Source organism: Pararge aegeria, chromosome 23, assembly GCF_905163445.1.
Source record: "Pararge aegeria chromosome 23, ilParAegt1.1, whole genome shotgun sequence".
NCBI lineage: Eukaryota > Metazoa > Arthropoda > Insecta > Lepidoptera > Nymphalidae > Pararge > Pararge aegeria.
The window spans coordinates 3,049,011-3,071,644 of NC_053202.1; the positions used below are offsets into that span (position 1 = coordinate 3,049,011).

General features: G+C 34.9%; 1 protein-coding gene across 2 annotated transcripts; it reads left to right on the plus strand.

Annotated features, from left to right (window-relative positions):
* The first annotated feature begins 229 nt into the window (after positions 1-229).
* On the plus strand, positions 230-12,668 carry LOC120634402 (tetraspanin-33-like). 2 transcript variants are annotated; one of them, XM_039904934.1, is made up of 7 exons: positions 230-402; positions 3,641-3,715; positions 4,819-4,947; positions 9,031-9,204; positions 9,705-9,884; positions 10,685-10,860; positions 11,882-12,668. In XM_039904934.1, exons 1-7 carry the CDS (start codon positions 400-402, stop codon positions 11,892-11,894), a joined length of 750 nt encoding a protein of 249 aa, XP_039760868.1. In that variant the 5' UTR covers positions 230-399; the 3' UTR covers positions 11,895-12,668. The 2 variants fall into 2 exon arrangements, with proteins under 2 accessions (XP_039760868.1, XP_039760867.1); XM_039904933.1 differs by lacking the exon at positions 230-402 and adding an exon at positions 2,362-2,578.
* Positions 12,669-22,634: the final 9,966 nt, after the last annotated feature.

Here is a 22,634-nt window from a genome sequence, read left to right on the forward strand (position 1 = left end):
TCATACATTTTTTACTCAGCGTATTTTTAATTACAAAAAATTTATGTTCCTTTCTGAATGCTCTGAAAGACCCTGAGGGTAGGGTACGCACTGCTTATTTGCATATATGTGAGTAACGACACTGTTGTGAGGTGACACTTAAAAATGCTAAAAGCCAAAGCCAATAAGTAATATCATTGCCATCAATACAATAACCCAACTTACGTCATCTGCTGGACATACTTAAGTATTTTGATCGGAGTGTTTAAAACCACGGTTTTGTGCCGCTCGTGTGCCAACGCTGCGTCAACGCTGAGCTCGCCTTTCCAGCACCTCGGGACCACAACGACCCCAATGATCTCGAGAAGCGTGTCTCAACCAGATGGGCGAAGAATAAACATGCATATGGGACACTAAATAATGGTAGGTGGTGGTGGTGGTGATGGTGGTGGACTCTGAACTCGAAATAAAGATACGAAACGAGAATACGAATAAATATATTTGTATTCAATCTCAAAAGCGGAGTATACCGCGCAGGCGCGACGCGGCGCGCGTTAGTTGTGACATATTGGGACTCCCTATGTCGTCATTATTGAATAGGTCTCTGACGACAAATATACTTAGATGAATACCATACGAGTGCATTATATTTGTAAAAATTTATATACAGAAAAATAATTTACTGCCAAATTATTGTTATTTTATGTATACATACTGTTAGAATTGCCGCTATCAATTATTAGGCGGCGCCCTTTGCTACACTCAGATTATTAAAGTGCTGTAATAAAATATGTATATTAATATAACTACACTACCTAAAACTAAACATTAGTAGGTAGGTATAAGTTATTTATAAAAAAATTAACTTTTTCGATTTAAAATGATATTTTGTTTTTTTTTAATTACAGAATTATTATGAAAATAATTATATCTGTTCTGTTAAAAAAAGGAATAGTGAGCCAATAATAATTTATTTGCAAAGTTGTGCTTTTTTAGTAACAGAACTATCTACTGGGCTACTTCTTTGTTTTAGTTCTATAGGTCTTTAACTCCCGGACAGGCTCATGCCAATCCTGCCTTTTCGATGCTAAAATCATCATTTTATCAATAGCATTTACCCATCCATTGCTGGACTAATGGCTTCTCCCACAATCTATACTAATCAACATGCTGAAGAGTTTGTTTGGTTGAACGCGCTAATCTCAGGAACTATTTGGTTTCAAATGGAAACACCCCTTTTTCTGTTAGGTATTCCTTTTTGCGCTATTTAACATAGCTACGACCAATAGGAGCAGAGTCAATTAATACGTTCGAAAAACAGAAAAAAGTATTATTTTTGAAAGTTTCAAAATTCGTTAAAGTAACGCCAAAATCGTGTATGATGGATTTCTTTGTAAGTTTTTAAAAATCTTTTGACTTATACGCGGACTAAGAAGCGGGAAATGGCTAGTGGTAAAATATAATGCATGCAATGTACGTCGATTGTTACTCCATCACGCCACAGTGAGTATTTTACGCATTATTAAATTGAGGTTTCGCCAAGAGTGTACTGACCCGAGTGTCAATATGGGTAAGCTAAAGTCGGGCTCCACCAAGGTTCAGCGCTGAGTCCATTTCTTCTTAAAGTGTTGACGAATTTAGGAATTGCCACCATGGCCTGGCAGCTGCGTCATTCATTCTAAAGATTAGTGTTTGATAGTGAATTAACCATGTTTAAAGACTAAAGTCATGTGCAGCAAGGAGGATATAAACACTACGCTGTTTTTTTTTCTTTATTATTCTTTCCCATAAGGAAAAGGCAAAGGTATATCACCGTACAGTCATGAAACACTGTGTACATAATGTATCTAGAATACAGACTATGGAGGGTAGAGGTAAGGAGAGTCATCTGTGTATATGAAAAAGTGTCGTCAAAATGTATTAAATTAGGATGGCGCCACATTTGCATCAGGGTAACTCTTAAAAGAAGCGCCAAATATAAATATTGTTAGAGTAGGCTTGAAAAATAAACAAGGAAGTATGGAGATACAAGGAAGTAAGGTTATATTTATCACAATATTTTGTACAACGTAAGTTGTTGAAATTCTCAATAATTAGTTACTTTAGTCGATAATGACATGAAATTTTTTAACTCGGCATACTTCAATTCATCTACGATTGCTACATTCATACCATACCCTGTGCATCCACCAGCGCCATTGTGGAGGATTTTTGAACTGTTATTTAGCGCAACAACTGGACACTTTTTCAACTTTTCTCCCATATAAGATGACTGTCCTTACCTCTACCCTCCATAATACAGACGTAACATAAACCCATACCTAAAATACATTTAACTATAGAGTATAGACTTAAGTTAGTCTATGTTCGAGCTGACGGACAGCGACAGCGAGCACCAGTGTCTATTTTTTTGTGAATTAATAATCGGTGAATTTGAGGTGTTTTTATTCAGTTTAAGGCAGTAAACCCTTGTCTGTTTCAATATCTCCAAAGTTTAATGGGAAAATAATTCACAATGCATCGACGTCGGGGCCCTAATTTCACCTATGTGAGCGGCTGTGTCAAGTACATGATTTTTGTTTTAAATTTTATATTTTGGGTGAGTATCACATAAAATATTTGGATAGCTCCTATTTGTTTATTTAGTTTAAGTACAAAAAAGGTTTTTTGTGTTGTCTTAAACAGCTTTCACCTTGTGGGAGTGCTTTTTTTTAATTTTTTGTTTGGTGTGTGATTCATTGTTCTGCACTGATATTGTGGGAAGCGACGACCGTCGTACGTGAATGGAATATACATATGTAAAGCTTTCTCGGCTACACAGTTCCCGCTGTATATAAAGCGAAATTGTATTTAATAACAATAACAGCAGTAGAAGTTAAATTATTAACTTTATGATGAATGTATTTTGCTACTGTCGTTTTCAAGGCAACTGTATGATATAATTATGTTCGTTAAAAGATTAATAGACTCATCATCGTAATAAAACAGGAATAATGAAGTATTAATTACTTACTTACATAAATTGTTATGCTTTTATAAGTATTGTATTATGCAAAATAAAACTTTCATTATAATTATAAATTTATGAATAAATTCATCATGCTCAGCCAATTAATGCGTTACTGCAGCGCACAGGCCTCCTTTCACAGCAGCATGGCTAGCGTGGGCCCCAATTGTCTCCCCAGAGAAAGGATAAAAATTTATCTTCTACAGCTTTATCTACTCTCAGTACTCTAATATATTTAATATATTACGACAATGTACACATCGCCTTCTAGCCCCAAAGTAAGCGTAGCTTGTGTTATGGGTACTAAGATGACTGTTGAATATTTTTTTTAATAATATACATAAATACTTAGAATATACATTTAAACACCCAGACACTGAAAAACATTCATGCTCATCACACGAACATTTTCCAGTTGTGGGAATCGAACCCACGGCCTTGGACTCAGAAAGCAGGATCGCTGTAAACTGCGCCAATCGGCCGTCTCTATTAGTCTACTCTATTAGTCTACTCTATTAGTTGATAAAGCTGTGGGGGAAGATACATCTTGTCTCCTACCCAAGCTAGTTGTGCTGGGGTCACTAAAGGGTATACAAACTTTTGGGACACCATTACTGTTTTCTTTTATACAAAATAATATTGCACTATTTTCAGTTGTCTGGAGGATTAATAACAGGCATTGGGTTATATGCATTCATAGACAAGTGGCAGGCAACAGGTCATATAAAGGTAAGTATCCTCAAAGTCCTACTAATATTATAAATGCGAAAGATTGTAAGGATGGATGGATGTTCATTACTCTTTCACGCCAAAACGACTGAACCAATTTGACTGAATTTTTGAATGGAGATAGATTATACCTTGGATTAAGACATAGGTTGCTTTTAATCCCAGGAAAATGTACTGTTCCAGTAGGATAGGTGGGCAACAGCTGTTATTATAATATTGATGTTATTATTATTGATATATTTCTAGTAGTCGTACTATAAGTTAAGGTTTAACATCACATTCACAGTATACAAGTGACGCAAGTGCAAGACTGTGGTATTTTGTACTCCCTACAGAAGATGTACTTCTAGCAGTGGATGACCATTTGTTGACATGATGATGATGAGCTAGATGACATTCTCCATTAAAATTTGTCAAAAATAAATCATTGCAATAGCCAAATAAATGAAGTAAAACTACTATCTCTCGATTTAGACAAAATGGAGCTTGTATTACATGTTTGGACAGTTTCAAATTCTGTTTAGCCAGGAGTTTATATCGCCAAGAGCTCTTGTTGTGTGCATGTGATGAAAATTATTAGTTAAAAAAAATTTTGCATTAATTCCATTTTACTCTGAAGTTATAGAGTATCAATATCATATGCAGAATAATAGTAATTATAATAAAAATAATGCTTTATTTATTTTATTTATTAAAAACTTTTTATTTGTACACCACTAAACAGTTTGGAAAATAAAGGACGAATAGAGAGAAATACAAAGACTGTAGTAGAATACAAAAGGTGACCTTATTGCTTATACGCTATCTCTACCATGCAACCGTAGGATTAGGACAACAAAAGCGAGAACAAATAAGTGGTGTAAAATTATTATAAACCTACATACGAATACGTAAACAAAAATAACACAAATAATTTTTTTTTTATATATGTATGAATGAGCTTTATTTATTCCATCTAAATGTTCACAAAAAAGTTTCAATCCATACAAACTATTCTTATTAGTTCTTGGTTAGTGTGATTGTTAAATTTAACATATACTGAAACCAAGCTTAAAGGAGTGTATATATCTTATACTTAACAGTACAGTCTACTTTTGTTACAGCTGGACACTGTCTACGATGTCATATTGAACGTCAGTCTGCTGATCGCATTACTTGGGAGTGTAGTGTTCATTGTGAGCTTCGCTGGCTGTATAGGAGCGCTGAGGGAGAATACATGCTTACTTAAGTTTGTAAGTATTCATGCATGCATGTATTTTTGATGATCTTCTGCTAAAGTGATAATGTCTCTTTCATGACGGGAACTAGTGCCATTTTTGCACTTTTGCAAACAAACTCCATGTTAAGCAAAACCACAGCATGCTATATTTTATTTAAAACTGCAGATTACATTAATAACAACACTAACTCAAATATCTTTTTTTTTTTTTTTTGTATCTTTTTTTTGGGGACTTTTGTCCTCGATGACATGCCAGACCCATTAACTTCAATATCATACGGGCTTAAACATATTAGATTTCTTGCAATTTTCCAACCCCCGTTTCAACCTTCAGCAGGGCTAGCACGGGCAGGAGATAAAAATAATATGCCCCAATTATATCCCCTGACAAGGAATATAATTACCGTGCTCACCTGCTAAATCACTGGAACATGGAATAGGAGAAGTTTACCCCTCTTTATTAATACACATTTATTATTTGGATATTATTTCCACTTGTGCGCCAGTGGTCTAAGAGTTGATAAAGCTGTAGGAGGAGATAAATTTATAGCCTTTCCACGGGGAGATAATTGTCTTCTGCCCATGCTAGCCGTGCAGGGGTGGAATTTAGAAAAACTTGGTGGATACTAAATCCTTAAAAGGAAACTTCTAAATTTCGACATTTAAGGGTAGGTTTGTCAGAAACTTTATGCACCGAAACCAATACGCTGAATAGAATCTTCCTTTTAAATTTTACGTCTGAAATAAAAAGTAGCCTTGGTTATTTATTAGCAAGGCTCTATATATGTATATAATCCTCTACCTGCCCCTGAAAGTCGCATCGAAATCTGTCCAGCAGTTTCGGACATTAGACGGAACAAGTAGACGGATAGAAAAAAATTAAAAAATATTACCTACAGTAAATTAAATTTTCATATGCAATTCAGTGAATTTTGTCTTCAAAAACAGGCATTTGTTTAACTAAACAAAAGTTTTCATGATGAGTAAACAACAATTTATTGTTTACTTCACATACGTTAGATGATTAAAGTTCAACTTCAACCGCAGTTTTTCTGTATCAGTTGTTCACACTGACCTCGATAACACTGTTACTGTGTGACGTACTCGCTATATAATTTAGTAGTGGTCCCCTGCGAATTCGTCCGCGACCCCATCTGATAAGTAAAGTCCTATACATATAAACTGATCAAAGCAAACCAAAAAAATTAAGTTTATTACAAACGGTACTACTATGGGACTGAGAAGGAGAGTAAAGAAGTACTGACGCGACTAGACGTTGACAAGTCGTTGTCGTCACTCAGGTGTTGTCGCTCATTCTGATAAGTATGGAGGGTAGAGGTAAGGAGAGTCATCTGTGTATATGAAAAAGTGTCGTCAAAATGTATTAAATTAGGATGGCGCCACATTTGCATCAGGGTAACTCTTAAAAGAAGCGCCAAATATAAATATTGTTAGAGTAGGCTTTAAAAATAAACAAGGAAGTATGGAGATACAAGGAAGTAAGGTTATATTTACCACAATATTTTATACAACGTAAGTTGTTGAAATTCTCAATAATTAACTACTTTAGTCGATAATAACATTAATTTTTTTAACTCGGCATACTTCAATTCATCTACGATTGCTACATTCATACCATACCCTGTGCATCCACCAGCGCCATTGTGGAGGATTTTTGAACTGTTATTTAGCGCAACAACTGGACACTTTTTCAACTTTTCTCCCATATAAGATGACTCTCCTTACCTCTACCCTCCATACTGATAAGTTAAGTCCTATACAAACTAACATCAAACCAAAACCAAAAAAAAAAAAAGACGAACAGATAACTTTTATATTCGAATATTTATACGACCTTCCTGGCGCAACGGTGAGAGCTGTGAATTTAAGTACGTGGTCCCGGGTTCGATTCCCAGCAGGGGAATTTATAAATTCAAAATTTTCTCTGGCCTGGTCTGGTGGGAGGCTTTGGCCGTCGCTAGTTACCTCGCTACCGACAAAGACGTGCCGCTAAGCGATTTAGTGTTCCGTTGCGATGTCGCTTGGAAGTCGATTAGGGGTATGACTACAGTACTCCCCAACAGGTCAGTTCGCTATCGTCTTAGACTGGGCAAGGGTCAAGGGCAGTGGCATGCACTTTATACATGCACTAAAGCACTGCTTACCCTAAATTTTTTTTTGGCGATGGACTTTCCATTTTATGCCTTATTTATGCATACCCTGGTCAAAGACCCTGTGCACGCCACGGGTCAAGGTCTAACTTGTAGAGGAATAAAAAAAAACAGTACTACTAAATGACCAAGTGAAAGAGGACGTACCTACAGCGACTAGTATAGTACTGAAGCGACTAAGAAAGTTTGTAATCTTCTTAGTCGCTGCCGAATCTTGTCGGTGAATCAGTCTTGGTCGTGGTTGTCACTGGTTGTGTTGTGATAAGTTTGACAAGCTGTAAACACTATCCGGAGGGATGCTTTTCTGGCGCATTCGTGTAGTTCTGATGGCCGATTGGCGCAGTGGGCAACAACCCTTCTTTCATACATTCATTCATACAAGATACGAGTCCAAAGCCTTGGGTTGGATGCCCGCATCTGGAAAATGTTTGTGTGATGAACATAAATGTTTCCAGTGTCTGGATGTTTATTTGTTTATTATAAGTATCTATTTATGTCTATTATTGATAAAAATATTTATAAGTCATCTTAGTGTCCATAACGCAAGCTACGCTTTCTTTGGAACTATATGGCGAAGTGTGTATTGTCGTAGTATATTTATTTAGTTGTGCTTCGATGGCAGCCTTTATTGGGTCCGGCCACCGCATCGCATTCATCTAGAAGTTTACCACATTAAAGATATGTTTTTAATTTTTATTTTCACTACAAGTTAGCCCTTGATTGCATTCCCACCACGATGGTACGGGCTAACCTGTGGTATGGCAGTTATATTTAACCCTTACCCTAACCGGTTTCTACGCGACTGCGTATCGGAACGCTATATCGCTTAGTCGGTAGGGTACGAGACGGGAGAATTCCCAAATCGCCGCTGCCAAGTACGAATCCGGAACCTCCACTTATAAAACCGCAGTGCGCCAGGGAGCTCGTCAAAACGGATAGAATTACATACAGACGTATACAGACGTGCCAGGTTGTTGCCATTTGTAAAATACGGATGTTACGATAATGAACAACGATAACCGCATCCTGATGCTATTTAGATTGATAATGGCGGCAGGTACCTGCTGCTATTTAATTTATTTAATACTGGCGGCCACACGCGACTTTGTCCGCGTTTATTTGGAAAAAAAACAAAAATAGTTAAAAATCCGCCTAGGAATGTTTTTCTTCGGTATTTTTAAAAACGCCTTCGGTAGGTAATCACTGTTTCCGAAACGGTAAAATTATGTGGACGCTGCAACCCGATTTGGTTCATCCGTTTTTTTAAACTCTTTATTGCATAGAAAAAAAGGGTTAACAAAGGCGGACTTATTGCTAAAGCTTTTTCTACCAGCCAAAATTGGAACGTGCGAGAATAAACGAGTGTGGGTGTGGCAACAATCAAAACTTATGATATTATAAATTAATAGTTCAAAACAGGGACAGGGCCTCATCCCTATCCCTATCCCTATCCCTACTAATATTATAAATGTCAATGTATGTTTGTTTGTTACGCTTTCACGCAAAAACTACTTAACCGATCCTCATGAAACTTTGTACACATATTCTTGGAAGTGTTAGAAGTAATACAGGATACTTTTTATCTCGACATTAAGCTCGGTTCCTTTGTGAAAGGGTATGAAAGTGTTTGACGATTTTACACCATAACTCCGACAAATTATAACCGATTTAAATGAATATTTTTGTACTATAGATGTTAGAATATGTGTTTAATTTTCCCCAAACTGTGGTTGGAGATAGAGAACAGAACTCCTCAGCGGACAGCAGCAAACCCCTCATTTAAGGCTTAGCGATACTGAATACTTTAATTTTTTTTTTGAACTGCTACTAAATTTAATGCCACATGATAAAACAAATTTAAACGCAGACGAAGTCGCGGGCAACAGCTAGTGTCTATATAAAGGCATGTTGACTTAAATTTTCAGTACTCCCTGTGTCTTTTGGTGCTATTCCTGGTGGAGATGGGCGGCGCGGTTTGCGGGTTCGTGTTCCCGCGATCTTTACACGGCATTCTTGAGAACAGCTTCACCGAGCGCATAGTGCGTCTGTACAGGGACGATCCGGATCTGCAGAACTTCATTGACTTCGCACAGAAAGACGTAAGGTTTTTTTTTTTTATTTTCATTTCTTACAATAAATAAAATAAAACTAAAAATAGTTTACTTGGGTAAAAAAAAATTACCGTAAACGCTAACGGCTGGAGCCTTTTTTTTTTAAGTAGTATTTACTACACCTGTATCAGAAGACCGCTCTTCCATAACAAGAAAAATAAAAACGAGGGTAGGTATACATACAAAAAAAAATTACAATCAGTAAGTATGTTATATATATATATATATATATATATATATATATATATATATACAGGTGTTTATCTATATATTATAAGTATTTATGTATATTATTCATAAAAATTATTCATCAGTTATCTAAGTACCCATAACACAAGCTACGCTTACTTGGGGACTAGATGGCGATGTGTGTATTGTCGTAGTAGGTATATTTATATTCGTAGTATATTTATGTAAACACATATGTATGAACGCTTCATAAATGCCTGTGATAGGCCTACATGAAAAATCTATATGCTTATTTCCAGTTCCACTGCTGCGGCCTGACTTCAGACGGCTACATGGATTGGTCCAAAAACGAATACTTCAATTGTTCGTCGCCATCTGTTGAACGTTGCGGCGTTCCGTTCTCTTGCTGCATCAACGCCACAGACATCAGCTCCGGCCTCGTCAACATCATGTGCGGATATGGCGTGCAGAACTATCCCGTAAGTTATTGAATGAATGAATTAATAAATGAGTGAATGAATGAGTGATTGTATGAATGAATGTATGAATGAGTAAATAAATGAATGAATGGATGGATGGATGAACGAATGAGTGCATATACTTTTATTGTACACTACAAAAATGTACGCAAAAAAAAAAAGTATAAAAAAACATCGTATACAATTTGGCGGCCTTGTCGCTTCATAGCGATATTCCACGCGAAGAAAACAAATACAGAAAAAACGCGAAAAAACCCACACAGATGATATAAAGTGATGAAAATACAAGTTATAAAAAACTTAAGGGTAGACATTGTAAGAGTTATAAAAAGTCTACCCTTTAGTATGTATAACTCGTACTGGAGATTCATCATTTTTTAAAATCTGCATGTTAACTGTGAAAGGTGCAGACGTCATTTGTGGGATTGAGTATACGCTTTTATAATATGATTCCTAAGGTAATTTTGGACCTACCAATGCATAAGTTTAAAGAATGTGTTAAAACACATTTATTACAGCGAGGTTATTATACAATTGATGAATTTCTTAATGACAAGGTTGCTTGGAAGCATCCGGCTCCGCTTTCATCTCTCACAAGATAGAGAAATGATTTTTAAAATGTAAAGTGTAAATTGTTGATATTGGAAAATAGCAACTGCTGAGTTTCTTGCCGGCTTCTTCTCGGTAGAATCTGCCTTCCGAACCGGTGGTAGAGTCACTACACACAGAAGTGGTTATATTAGGCCTACTTGAAATAAATGAATTTTGAATTTTTGAATTTTTGAATTTTGAATTTCAAGGTCGCGGAAGCCAGCAAACGCGTATGGACGAGTGGCTGCATAGAGATAGTTCGTTCGTGGGGCGAACGCAACCTCTACACCATCGCCACAGTGGCGTTGGGCGTGGCGCTGTCACAGCTCTTCGTCATCTACCTCGCCAAGACCCTCGAGGGACAGATTGAGTTGCAAAAAGCCAGGTATGTTTCTTTCTCCATCTCATAATATCAACCGTTCTGGTTGATCATAAGAAATCACTGGTTAATTTGAAGTAGTAGAGTGTTTTTTTGACCGAGCTCATGACATCCTTATTTCTGCACCCAAGCATTTGTCTGGCAGAGATTTTGTATCCTGCTTCACTCTTCATGTGTTTGTTCTTTTTTGTCTCGTTTTTCTGAGTGGTACAAATAAAGAGTATAAATAAATAAATAAAAAAAAATTGGCATCAAGTTATTATTATTATATATTTTTTTTTGTATTTATTTATTTATTTATTTATTTATGAATATCCTTAGTATACTTACAGCTAGCCAAAACGTATACTAAGTCAGTTACTAAGATGTACATTACAGAAATATTAGTTCATTTGTCTGAATATATAAAGGAACTTAGCTAAACTTCTATTAAATATGTCTATTTTTTGGTGCTGAGCAATCATATTACTAAACACCAAGAGCGCGCGAAATGTAGGAGCACTTCGAGCAAAGTGTTAGAAAACCTTATCTTTATAATGCTAGAGTCATCAGAGAAATGGGAATATATAAAAAAATACATGGAAGAGATATAAAAGTAAAGGAAAGTGACTAAGGAGAGGGAAGGTAAAAGGACACCGACGTTGGTGGTAGGCCAAAAGGCAGGTACACTAACGTGTAGAAGGCAGGAGGGTATTTTAGTCGGTAGAAGTCCGACACTATCCATAGGGATGTCCGTGAGGATTTTCCCCTCCTATTGCCACAAATTCATATTTTAGATATTAATAAGTTTTTGTCTTGATAAATACTAAGACAGCCACAGACCCATAACCCTATACTGGTGCCAACTGTAAAGTAACAAAAACAGCGCCCTCCGAAAAAAAAATCAGTTCCAATCTTCCCCATTGCAGTTTTAATTTACCCTATTGCAGTTTCAATTTTCCCCACTGCAGTTTACATCTTCCACATTGTAAAAACAGACTTGGGGCCCTTTCCAAATAGATTTTAATAAAAAAAAATCCTATTTCAGATGGCAAACATGAAACAGGGGTTCAGCGGGGGCGTACCGCGACGAATGTCGGCGAGCGCTTCTGTAGCCGGGACTTGACCCCGCCACCCGGGACACGGTGCCATCCTCGCTGCACATATAGACAGCACCCGTTAACTCTGCGCAAGCGTTATCAAGGGTTTAGTGATTTTACAAGTGTGTGTAACGGTTTATCTAAAGAACGGTCGTTTGACCTTGAAGTGACATTCGTGCAATAGACATATGGACAACACTTGTTTAACCTTTCCAAGGGTTAGCAAGGGTTTTGGTTTTATTACAAGTGTGTAACAGGTTTTCCTTAAAATGTTAAACGGTCGTTTGACCTTGGAGTAAACTTGATTCGCTACAAAGACAGGCAAAAACCTGTCGATCCTTTGCCAAGGGCTACCAAAGGGTTTACAGTGACATTGCAAGTGTTTGTAACTCTCAAAAACGGGTTTTTACCTTAAAGTAACCTTGGTGCATTTACAAATGGAAAATACAAAGTACCCCCAAGTAAGATTGTATAGTGATGATACAAGTGTATTTAACCAATTTATCTAAAAAAAAAGTGTCGTTTTACCCTGTGAACTTTGTGCATACAGGATGTTACAAAATGCGAAATATTTCTGTGCCAGTTTATAGAACAGTATTTATTTAAGAAGTATGTATTTGTTAAGGAATATTATGCGTGCCACCTGGCCATATTTCGATACATATTTGACCTTGCCTTGACCTTGGATGTAAATATGTACACGATCTTAATACATTCTATATTGATACGATTTTATATTATGAAATTGATTCATAGCTGTTTAATACAACTAAATAATTTTTAAATATTTATGTGTTATGTTATATATCAGTGCTGTATAAAACAACATATATACTCTGAAATATGAGTTTAAAAAAATATATGTGCCATTTGGAAACATTTCACAACCATTCGACCTTGTTTCGACCTTTAATGTAAAATGGTCTTAGTACCCCAAGTAAACATAAAATGTGTGTAGCCTAAAATTCGATTTAGGCACCTGTAGATATAAAAGGCTTCTATGTTTTTTTTGAAGTCTATTGCCAAATCGATAGTAATAGTTGCTCAACGTAAAGTCGATTTTAAATAAGCTAAATCGATATTAGCCGAAGACTGTAACTACGAAGTTAGTTATCGTTGTTAAAATTTAAAAAATTATAAAACTAGCTCAAAATCGAGTAAAAATCGTTTCTTTTGAAATCGTGATTCCAAATATCATTCCAAGGACAGTCTTAAGATATGAATAATAATTAATATATAGATTAATCTTTAAATATTGAGTCGCATTTATATTTAAATAATAATAATTATCTATTTATAATATATTTAGTTAAGAATCTCCATATATACGTGTTCATTTGTACTTTAAGACATGTAAATACATTACTGCACTATGTTTCATAACTTTATATTCGGAATGTATTAATAATTTGTTGTAAAGTTAAGCCAAAAAGTTTAATTAATAAAACGCCATATAAATAAAAATAGCATGTGTTTCGTCATTGTTAGAAAATTAATTAAATTAAAAAATTAAGCCTGCTCATACAAGAGAATTATATAGAGCTTAGGCGCACCTGGCTGCGAGTTGGTGGGCACGTTTAATATGGAAAACTGGTAACTTAGTTATATAACATGCAATGGCGTTTTGTTAATGTATAGCTACAGGGTGATTTTTTAAAGATTCGTGTTAATAAGTGACTAAACCGTATCTATGTAAGATAGTAAGATTTGTTCTTAAACATCTAGCGTTTACTAAATGTATAAAAAATATATTCAAGAATTAAAAAAATAATTCTTTCCCAAAATTTCTTTGACAGAATGTATGGATTTCTAATATCAAATCTTTCTATCTTTTTAAGTCACCCTGTAATATTCTATCTATATTAAATTAAAATAATATATGATATATGTGTATCTCTACATATACTAAGATCACGATATTATGACCACTGCCAACTAGTATTATAGTCCGAGAATTATATATTACGAGCTGTTGCCCGCGACTTCGTCTGCGTTTGATTTCGTTTTTTGATGTGGCATTAAATTTAGTTGTAGATCTAAAATAATTTAAAGAATTTGCTAATCCTTAAAGAGGGGTTTGCTGCTGTCCGCTGAGGAGTTCTGTCCTTTATCTCCAATCACAGTTTGGGCAAAATTAAACACATATTATAATCTCTATAGTACAAAAATAATTATTTAAATCGGTTATAATTTGTCGGAGTTATGGTGTTAAATCGTCAAAACACTCATTCCCTCTCCCAAAGGAACCGAGCTTAATGTCGGGATAAAAAGTATCCTATATTGAAATGAAATGAAATGAAAATTTATTTGTTCACATAAAACAATAGCAGATAAGGCGGAGAACTTCTGTTAAGTTTAAAACCTGTGCCAGAAGATCTCGCTCTTCCATTACAAAACACATTTTTATCTCAATTTATTTATATATTACTTATATTACTTCTAACACTTCCAAGAATGTGTGTACAAAGTTTAATGAGGATCGCTTTAGTAGTTTTTGCGTGAAAGCGTAACAAACAAACTTACATTGACATTTATAATATTAGTAATATATTACCTGTGTAAAGTTTCACACTTTAGCGATTATGATGTGAATTTATGGTTATAACATTGTGTAGGTCTGATAAAATATTATCCTTATTTATGGTAATATCTTTCACAGTGACTCAATTCTTATGTTCCGCGAGGGATAGGTTCTGGTATTTTAATCTATAGCCCTAATAGACAATGTTTTGAATATCGAGATACTTTAACATACAAGTGAAAAGGATCTTATGTCTTTAGATTTAAGGGCTAAATTCGTCTAAAGCCGGCATAGTATCGGACTAAAAATAGGCAGAGTGCGATTAATTTAAAATCTAAATTCTCATCCCCAGCGCTTCAAAATATTGAGTAAAAAATTGCGTATGTGTACGACCATTCACAACGCGCTTCGACAGGTAGGAACTGCGAGTGGCTAACATATCTTTTTTTTTGTTATATTTAAAAAATATCGTTTGGGTTGTTTTGATTGTGGACTGTGAAGTTTTAACAAAGAATTTTTTATGCATTTTGTATACTTTAATGTTGTGTATTATAAATTCAGACTTTTGTGCTAATATATAAGTGCTTTTATGATATTTAATGTTATTCTATTACTGTGAACGTTTAGTATTTTAAGCGCCGATTTTTCATATTTTAAGAGCCGATTTGTTCGATTAGTTTCCAAATGTTGAACAAATATGAGGTTTTTATTGTTGTTGTATACAAGCTCTTAAATTATTTCACAGTTACGACATCTTTGGACTGAGAACTCAATCAATAAGTCATTATATGTAGATTAAGGATGAAGTTAAAGGCTCGAATTTTTAAAGTTGGATAAGAAATTGAATACAGTTCGGGAAATTTGCAAAGATATATATGTAGTCAGTCATCGGAAAATGGAATTATTGCATTTATTTGCCACTAGTTATGCCCCGCGGTTTTACTTGACCCTCGGTAGGGAAAAGTGATAGTTCAAATTTTCACGGGTGATGTAGTTCTGATGCCGCCATAACAACAATTACTAAGAAACAGAATAAATTTAATATATAAGGGCTCCACATATATGATTCTTTAACCGTTTTAATAGATAATGGTACGGAACCCTTTGGGGTTTTTTCTTTTAAATCAGAGTAGTGGTAGTAAATACGCCTTATAGAAACAAACTGTCCAGCTTTTTAATTATTAGTAAGTATAGATTAGTAGTAGTAGAAGAGTTCATCAGTACCAAATTATTTTTAAATCAAGAATGAAGCATTTTTTTTCAGTAAAAAACATAAACATTGCCCTTTTCACATTTTCCATGGACTCAGTTAAAGTTATATTTAATGAGTACCAGTTAAATTTCAATGTAATAAGCTAATGAGCTAGACGTTAGATAGATCCATTTTTTTTTTAATTAAAGACGTTATATTTCATATATGCCAACAAAAAAAAATGCCACAAGAATAACTAAATAACGCTCTCTTGCCACAGGATCATTCATACAAAGTGACTAAAGGATGATAGAAATTTTAATTATAATTGTATAATGGTGACGGAAGGATGGATCAACGTCTTAACCTGGTTATTTCTGATTTTTTAAAGTTAAAAACTGATTATCCGTACAATGTGGATATATTGTTGTGTTGTATATGTTGACGCGCTCTACCGTAACAATAGGAATATCTGGTGTTGTGCTCGACAACCGAGGTCCATTCATCTTTGGAAGTTATATAGAATGTGTTAATGAAAACGAAATAATACTTCACAGTATTTAGAGGCATATTATGTACGGTCTCTGAGACTTATCGGTGAAACCGAAAACCTAATAGTTGAGTAAATAACTATACAGCCCTAACATCGCATGCATAATAAAAATCATGTGACTCCTGTCACTTTATTGGGTACGCGTCGCGTAGCGTAAGTACTATGCGCGTGTTGGTCTTTTGTCTTCAATAAAGTTGTCATAAGTAAAACCCTTGGAATGTTTCGAATTCGTTTGTAAGGAAAAATAACTATGCTTCTTTTTTATTTCATATTTTTACAGGGTGATTTCTTATGGAATATATTTATGCATCCTTCAATATTATTTCGTAATTCTGTTACACGCTGTATATGGCCCTCATTTGTAAAAACTTCGATAGCGCCATGTAGGATCTTGTGGCGCCATCTAGTTTTGGTAATATGGATAGTTTTGGTTGATTTTTAATTTCGAATATAGATGTAAAAAAGCAGACTAAATACAATAAGCAGGTAGGTATTTATGATTTACTTAATACAAAACCAAATAATTATTTTAATGGCAATTAGTTACGTGTTTAGGAATTATACACGTGTTTTTTGCGTTACACTATTCGTTTTTCGTATTTCCAATATTTTACTATGACACTTACTTTTGCAACTTTTCTTCTCTAGTCTTCCATAAAACGTTTTTTTTGAGGTGCGATTTCACTATGACACTTTTAATTTGGCAACTTTTCTTGTCTAGCCTTCCACAAAAAGTTTTTTATTCTCGAAATATTAGATTAAATGGCGCCTAACTGCGTTTTATTTCAAGCATCGCGGGATAGTATTGCTAGCTCTAAAAAGTTACATTATGTGCTTTAAGTGTAAAATTTTGTGTGTAAACTGTTAATTAAAGTTAAATGTTAATAAAAAGTTACAGCGCCCCTAGCGGTGGGCAGATGCCTAAGCAGATTTCGTACAGATAAATATCGTCCTTATTTAATTGGAATAGAGTTGTTAATTGTATGTGATACGGAGTTTTTTTTGTCATTTTTCTGATTTACATATTATTCACTACTCTATTTGTATTAGTTATAAGGGCGATATTCAATTGATAGTAGAGATTCCGCTCGAGAATGGTTTCGTACTTCTTCGTATGGCGGCGCTGACCCTTAAGGTCGGTTCTGACTATGGAGGGTAGAGGTAAGGAGAGTCATCTGTGTATATGAAAAAGTGTCGTCAAAATGTATTAAATTAGGATGGCGCCACATTTGCATCAGGGTAACTCTTAAAAGAAGCGCCAAATATAAATATTGTTAGAGTAGGCTTGAAAAATAAACAAGGAAGTATGGAGATACAAGGAAGTAAGGTTATATTTTCCACAATATTTTATACAACGTAAGTTGTTGAAATTCTCAATAATTAACTACTTTAGTCGATAGTGACATTAAATTTTTTAACTCGGCATACTTCAATTCATCTACGATTGCTACATTCATACCATACCCTGTGCATCCACCAGCGCCATTGTGGAGGATTTTTGAACTGTTATTTAGCGCAACAACTGGACACTTTTTCAACTTTTCTCCCATATAAAATGACTGTCCTTACCTCTACCCTCCATAGTTCTGACAAAGAACATATGACCGAGCAACTTACCGACTTACTTGAAAATAGCACCGAATGAACGTATTACTATAGCTTAAAGTAGAAAATTGTATAAATATCTTTGCTTGTGCATACTTGAATATATTAAATTTTCTACTTTATTGTTATGGGAATACGGTCATATTTTCAATGGAACTAGTAAAATGCTCGAACATTTTTCGTTCTGTCTGAACTGACTCACTCTTAAGCTCAAGAGTTTTATAGTATAAGAGATGACCATTGATATTGCATACGTTATTAATATGTTATTAATTATTATTATTTTTGTAGTTAGTACAAAGGTCACAAATTTAAAATAATTGTGATAAGCGAAATTTCCAATTCTGTTGTTAGTGCAAGAGCTGGCGGACAATTGGTTTTGAGTGTTTATATAATTAAAATTAATTTCTATTTTGATGGCAAACATGATGCTTAATGACAGTGGCGTGCATAGAGGGTATGCAGATGATATCAAAATGAAGAAAACCTCCAGTAGAAGTTATAAATACTTAAGGGTTGGCTTTTTATAAATAAATTAATTAATAATAAATAACATTACAATGTTAGGTTTTTAGGTTTTCCTTAGGATTTTTAAAACTCGTACTGAAGACTTTCTTAATTTTATATCATTTGCATACCCTGTGCATACCCTCTATGCACGACACTGCTTGATAATTATTACAACCCGGAATTTGTTTTAATAATTATTAATAATAATTCGAGTATTCGAGTATTCGATTATAATTATTAATAATACTTAAGCTTGTTTTGGTTGCATAAAATACTAAAACTTGTGTATTAAAATCTCAGAAATAAACTAAATTGGTATGCCTATTGCTTTATTTAAATGTCAAACCCTTAACATGTTAGCCCGCTACTATCTTAGAACGCATCATAACACACCGCCAGCTGAGATTGCAGTGAAGGGCTAACTTGTAATGTATAAAAAAAATACATTTTTACAATAATTAATTACATTTTTTCAATAATGTGGAAAGGGATAGCGATATTTTCAGAGTTTCCAATTTAGTTTAGAGATTTAGAACACTAGAATTAGCATCATATTTTTCATATAGATATGAAATTATAGTTTCCGACGTTAGAAGATAGTTTAAATATAAAATTAAATTTAAACTCAACACCTACGACTCAGGTTGATGGACACAGGGTTCCATGCATACGCATCCTGTGAAATGTTGTTCTGTTTATAGGCGATGGGTTTACACTTACCATCATGTGCGCCACCGGTTTGGTCCGTCAATCATTACTAATTATTTTTTTATATTACATTATAAATGTGTGTTTGTTTGACTTTCCTTTTCGCCTTAACTAAGTCTACTTATATCAACTTGATTTTTAGCAAAGAGTTGAGGTGAATGGACGGAGAGTAACAAAGGCTACCAGGAAAACAAAAAGGTTCCCACGTTATTTGTAAAAAAACCGTTATAAACGCGGACAAAGAACGAACTGTTACTGACTATTAAAAAATACAGTATTAACACTTAAGGCATTTTGTTCGCCAGCTCTCGGACTATTTACTATACTTCTGTAGATATAAGCTAAAAGTCAGTAATTTAAGCTCGCGTTAAAATTTAGTATACGCATGAGTTGTGTGTATTTGTAAATTTAGATGTGTCAGAATGACTGTTGATTTTGTGTTACTGGACTTTAGGAATTACCGCACTGGCGCAGTGAGGGCCTGCGGTGTTATAGGAGTTCCCGGGTACGATCCCCGACAGGGGTAACCGATTAGCGTTTTGCTCGTTTTAATTCGCTCCGTAAATATCTGGAATGCCCTTCCGGCTTCCGTCGTTCATAGGCCTCTTGTACGATACCTATAACATGGTTTCCTTCAACAACAATCTCCTGAGGATGCTCCGGTTTCGGAGCGAACCGTGCGAAGAGGGTACATTGCCGAGGATCTGTTTGATGTGGAGTATAAGGATTGAAGTAATTATAAATTACACCATACAGATTCTCCTGCTGTTCGCGGAGTATAGCAAATTGAGCTTAATTTTCATAAGGCCTCTCCTCTCCTAGGCAAGCGCGGTCCATCTTAGGCGGCATCACCACTTATCATTGGGTGTAACATTTCTATAGGTGAAAGCAGTAAAAAATAAGCCCCATGCAAGCCAACGAGAGTGAGTGAGACAAAGCGAGAGGTCTTCGTGCGCGACATTGATATTTTGTCATTCCATGGCCGCCACTCGGAAGTTTGCTGCGTTCGGGAATTTCTGTACCGCTGTGTTCGGAAATCGCGCATTGTAATACACTATTGAGTCAAAGTTCATACTTTTTTATTTCCTCATTACTATCAAGTATGAATTATTATAGGAGATTTATTGTAACGCAAGCCGGGCTTTTCGGCTTGTATGGTAGTACCGCCATTGAGAATTAGGAATATACAGAAACCGTGTACACGACTAATATTGAAGTATCAAAAACCACTCCACTTTAGAATGGTTTCTCGAACAAACGTAACTTTATACCATTTAGCATTTGACACTAATTATTTTACTTCTAATGCTGCGCATAAGCTGGGTGTACATACATTATATAATTAAATTTATTTTAAATATTGTATATATATATTATATATATATATGTGTATTGTGCTCAATAAATTGAAAATTGAAATTTCACCTCCAGCTTCAAAAGGTCTTATGACGATTGGTATTCGGAATACCAAAAACTGACATAAATTAGTGATATCTGCATATCGTCTGCGAAAGGTGCAGAACTCCTTTGTGCGCTTTTATAACATGATTCCTAAGGTAATTCTTGACCTACCGATACATACATTTAAAAAATGTGTAAAGACACATCTAATACAGCGAGGTTATTATACATTTGATGAATTCCTCAATGACAAGGTAGATTGGAAGCAGCCAGCTTCGCTCTCATCTCCCGCAAGATAGAAAAATGATTGTAAATGTTGATGTTGGAAAAGAGCAACTACTGAGTTCCTTGCCGGCTCTTCTCGGTAGAATCTGCTTTCTGAACCGGTGGAAGAGTCACAACAAACAGACATACTTGACGTTTCAAAAGTGCGTATAAAGAAGGCCTACTTGAAATAAATGAATTTAGAATTTTTTGAATTTTGATCTACCGTCACCAAAAGGTTCAGCGATTCTACGTTTGCCAGCGTTGAAACCATATGTAATGTAGGCATCGCAAAGTGTTAGGTTCGATTCCCGAACCGGGAATAATTATATCGATAGCTTTTAAGTCATCGGTACTTCCTAAAGTCCATTAACATACATTAGTGACATTCGCACAATCCAGGTTATATGAAAATGTATCTTTTACATTAAATGTATATTCTCTTCGTGATAAAATGATAGCGAATAAATTAAAAAAAAAAAAACAATTTGTAATCTTAAAAAAAAACTGTTTTATTATTATTCTACTACTACTGATTCTTTTTACAAGAAATAATCCTTACTAATATTACTAAGTCCGAAAGTGTATTCGAATAAGTAGTTTCTGAGATAAGCGCGTTCAACCAAACAAACTCTTCGGCTTTATGATATTCATCAATATCATCCGCAGCATATTAACCTCCCATGCTGGGCACAGGCCGCAAAGTAAACATGGGTTAAGAGCATAGACCCACCACGTTGCTCCAATGCGGATCGGTGGGCTTTAACAACTATTATCACAAGTGATAATCGCTGGGCTGGTTCGCTGACTGGGACCGATGCGTTAACGTGCTCTCCGAAGCACGGGGGTTGACCGCCAATTTCCTAACTGCGGACTGGTACTGAAAATTCGGCAGCTTTGGCGCAGTGGGTGACTGCTTTCTGAGTCCAAGGCCGTGGGTTCGATTCCCACAACTGCAGACTGTTTGTGCGTTGAACATAAATGCTTTTCAATGTATTGGTGTTTATCTGTGTATTATAAGTATTTACGTACATTACTCATAAAATAATTCATAAGTCACCTTAATACCCATAACATAAGTTACGCTTACTTTTGGGCTAGATGGACCCAAAGTAAGGTTAGCCCTTCTCAGCTTTTGCCCTCACAATTAAGTAAACATAAATGTATGAACGCTTCATAAGTGCCTGTGATAGGCCTACATGAATAAGGAAATTTTGCATTTGAATTTGAATATGATTTTTTTAATTGAATATTATTTAAAAAATTGCGAGCCTGGCAGATGTGAACCATTAAAACATTAAAACTGTTTTATATAAGTTATTTGCATAAAAGAACAGATTTGGACATGAATCAGATATAGCGTACTGAAAAAATAAAGCATTACAAATTTGTTTCATAAAATAATTATTTATTACATTTTTATTAAAAACAAAAAGAAAAGAAATTTAAGAATTTATTTGAAATTGCGACCACTCAACTACGTATAGCAATTATATTCCATCATATTTCAATACAATCAGGTCCGGACCCTCGTCTAGTTGATTTACATAAAAAAAAAGACGTGCGTATTTACGAGTATGTATACGCGTTAGAAGTTACAAGATAAAAATCTTTTCAAAAATTGTATCTTTCGCCTTTCTACGGTTGTAAAAAAAAACGACACCAGCAATTTAATTTAAACAAAAAGGTATTTAATACGATGAAAGCTTTGATATATTATCTAGTTAAATAAAGTTTATTTAATCAATTATATCACCGGACTGAGCCCGCAGGCTTTGACTTTTAAAAGTTTACACTGTCAATCCTTATAGCTAGCTTCAGGGTGTAGGTTTTTGGTGTCGGTGTGCGGGCGCATCCTAAAAATTTACTCTTTCATAAAAGAAGATTTATTTTTCATAAAAGAAGTATAACTTCAAAATATTTAAAAGTGGGGGTGAATACTGGGGT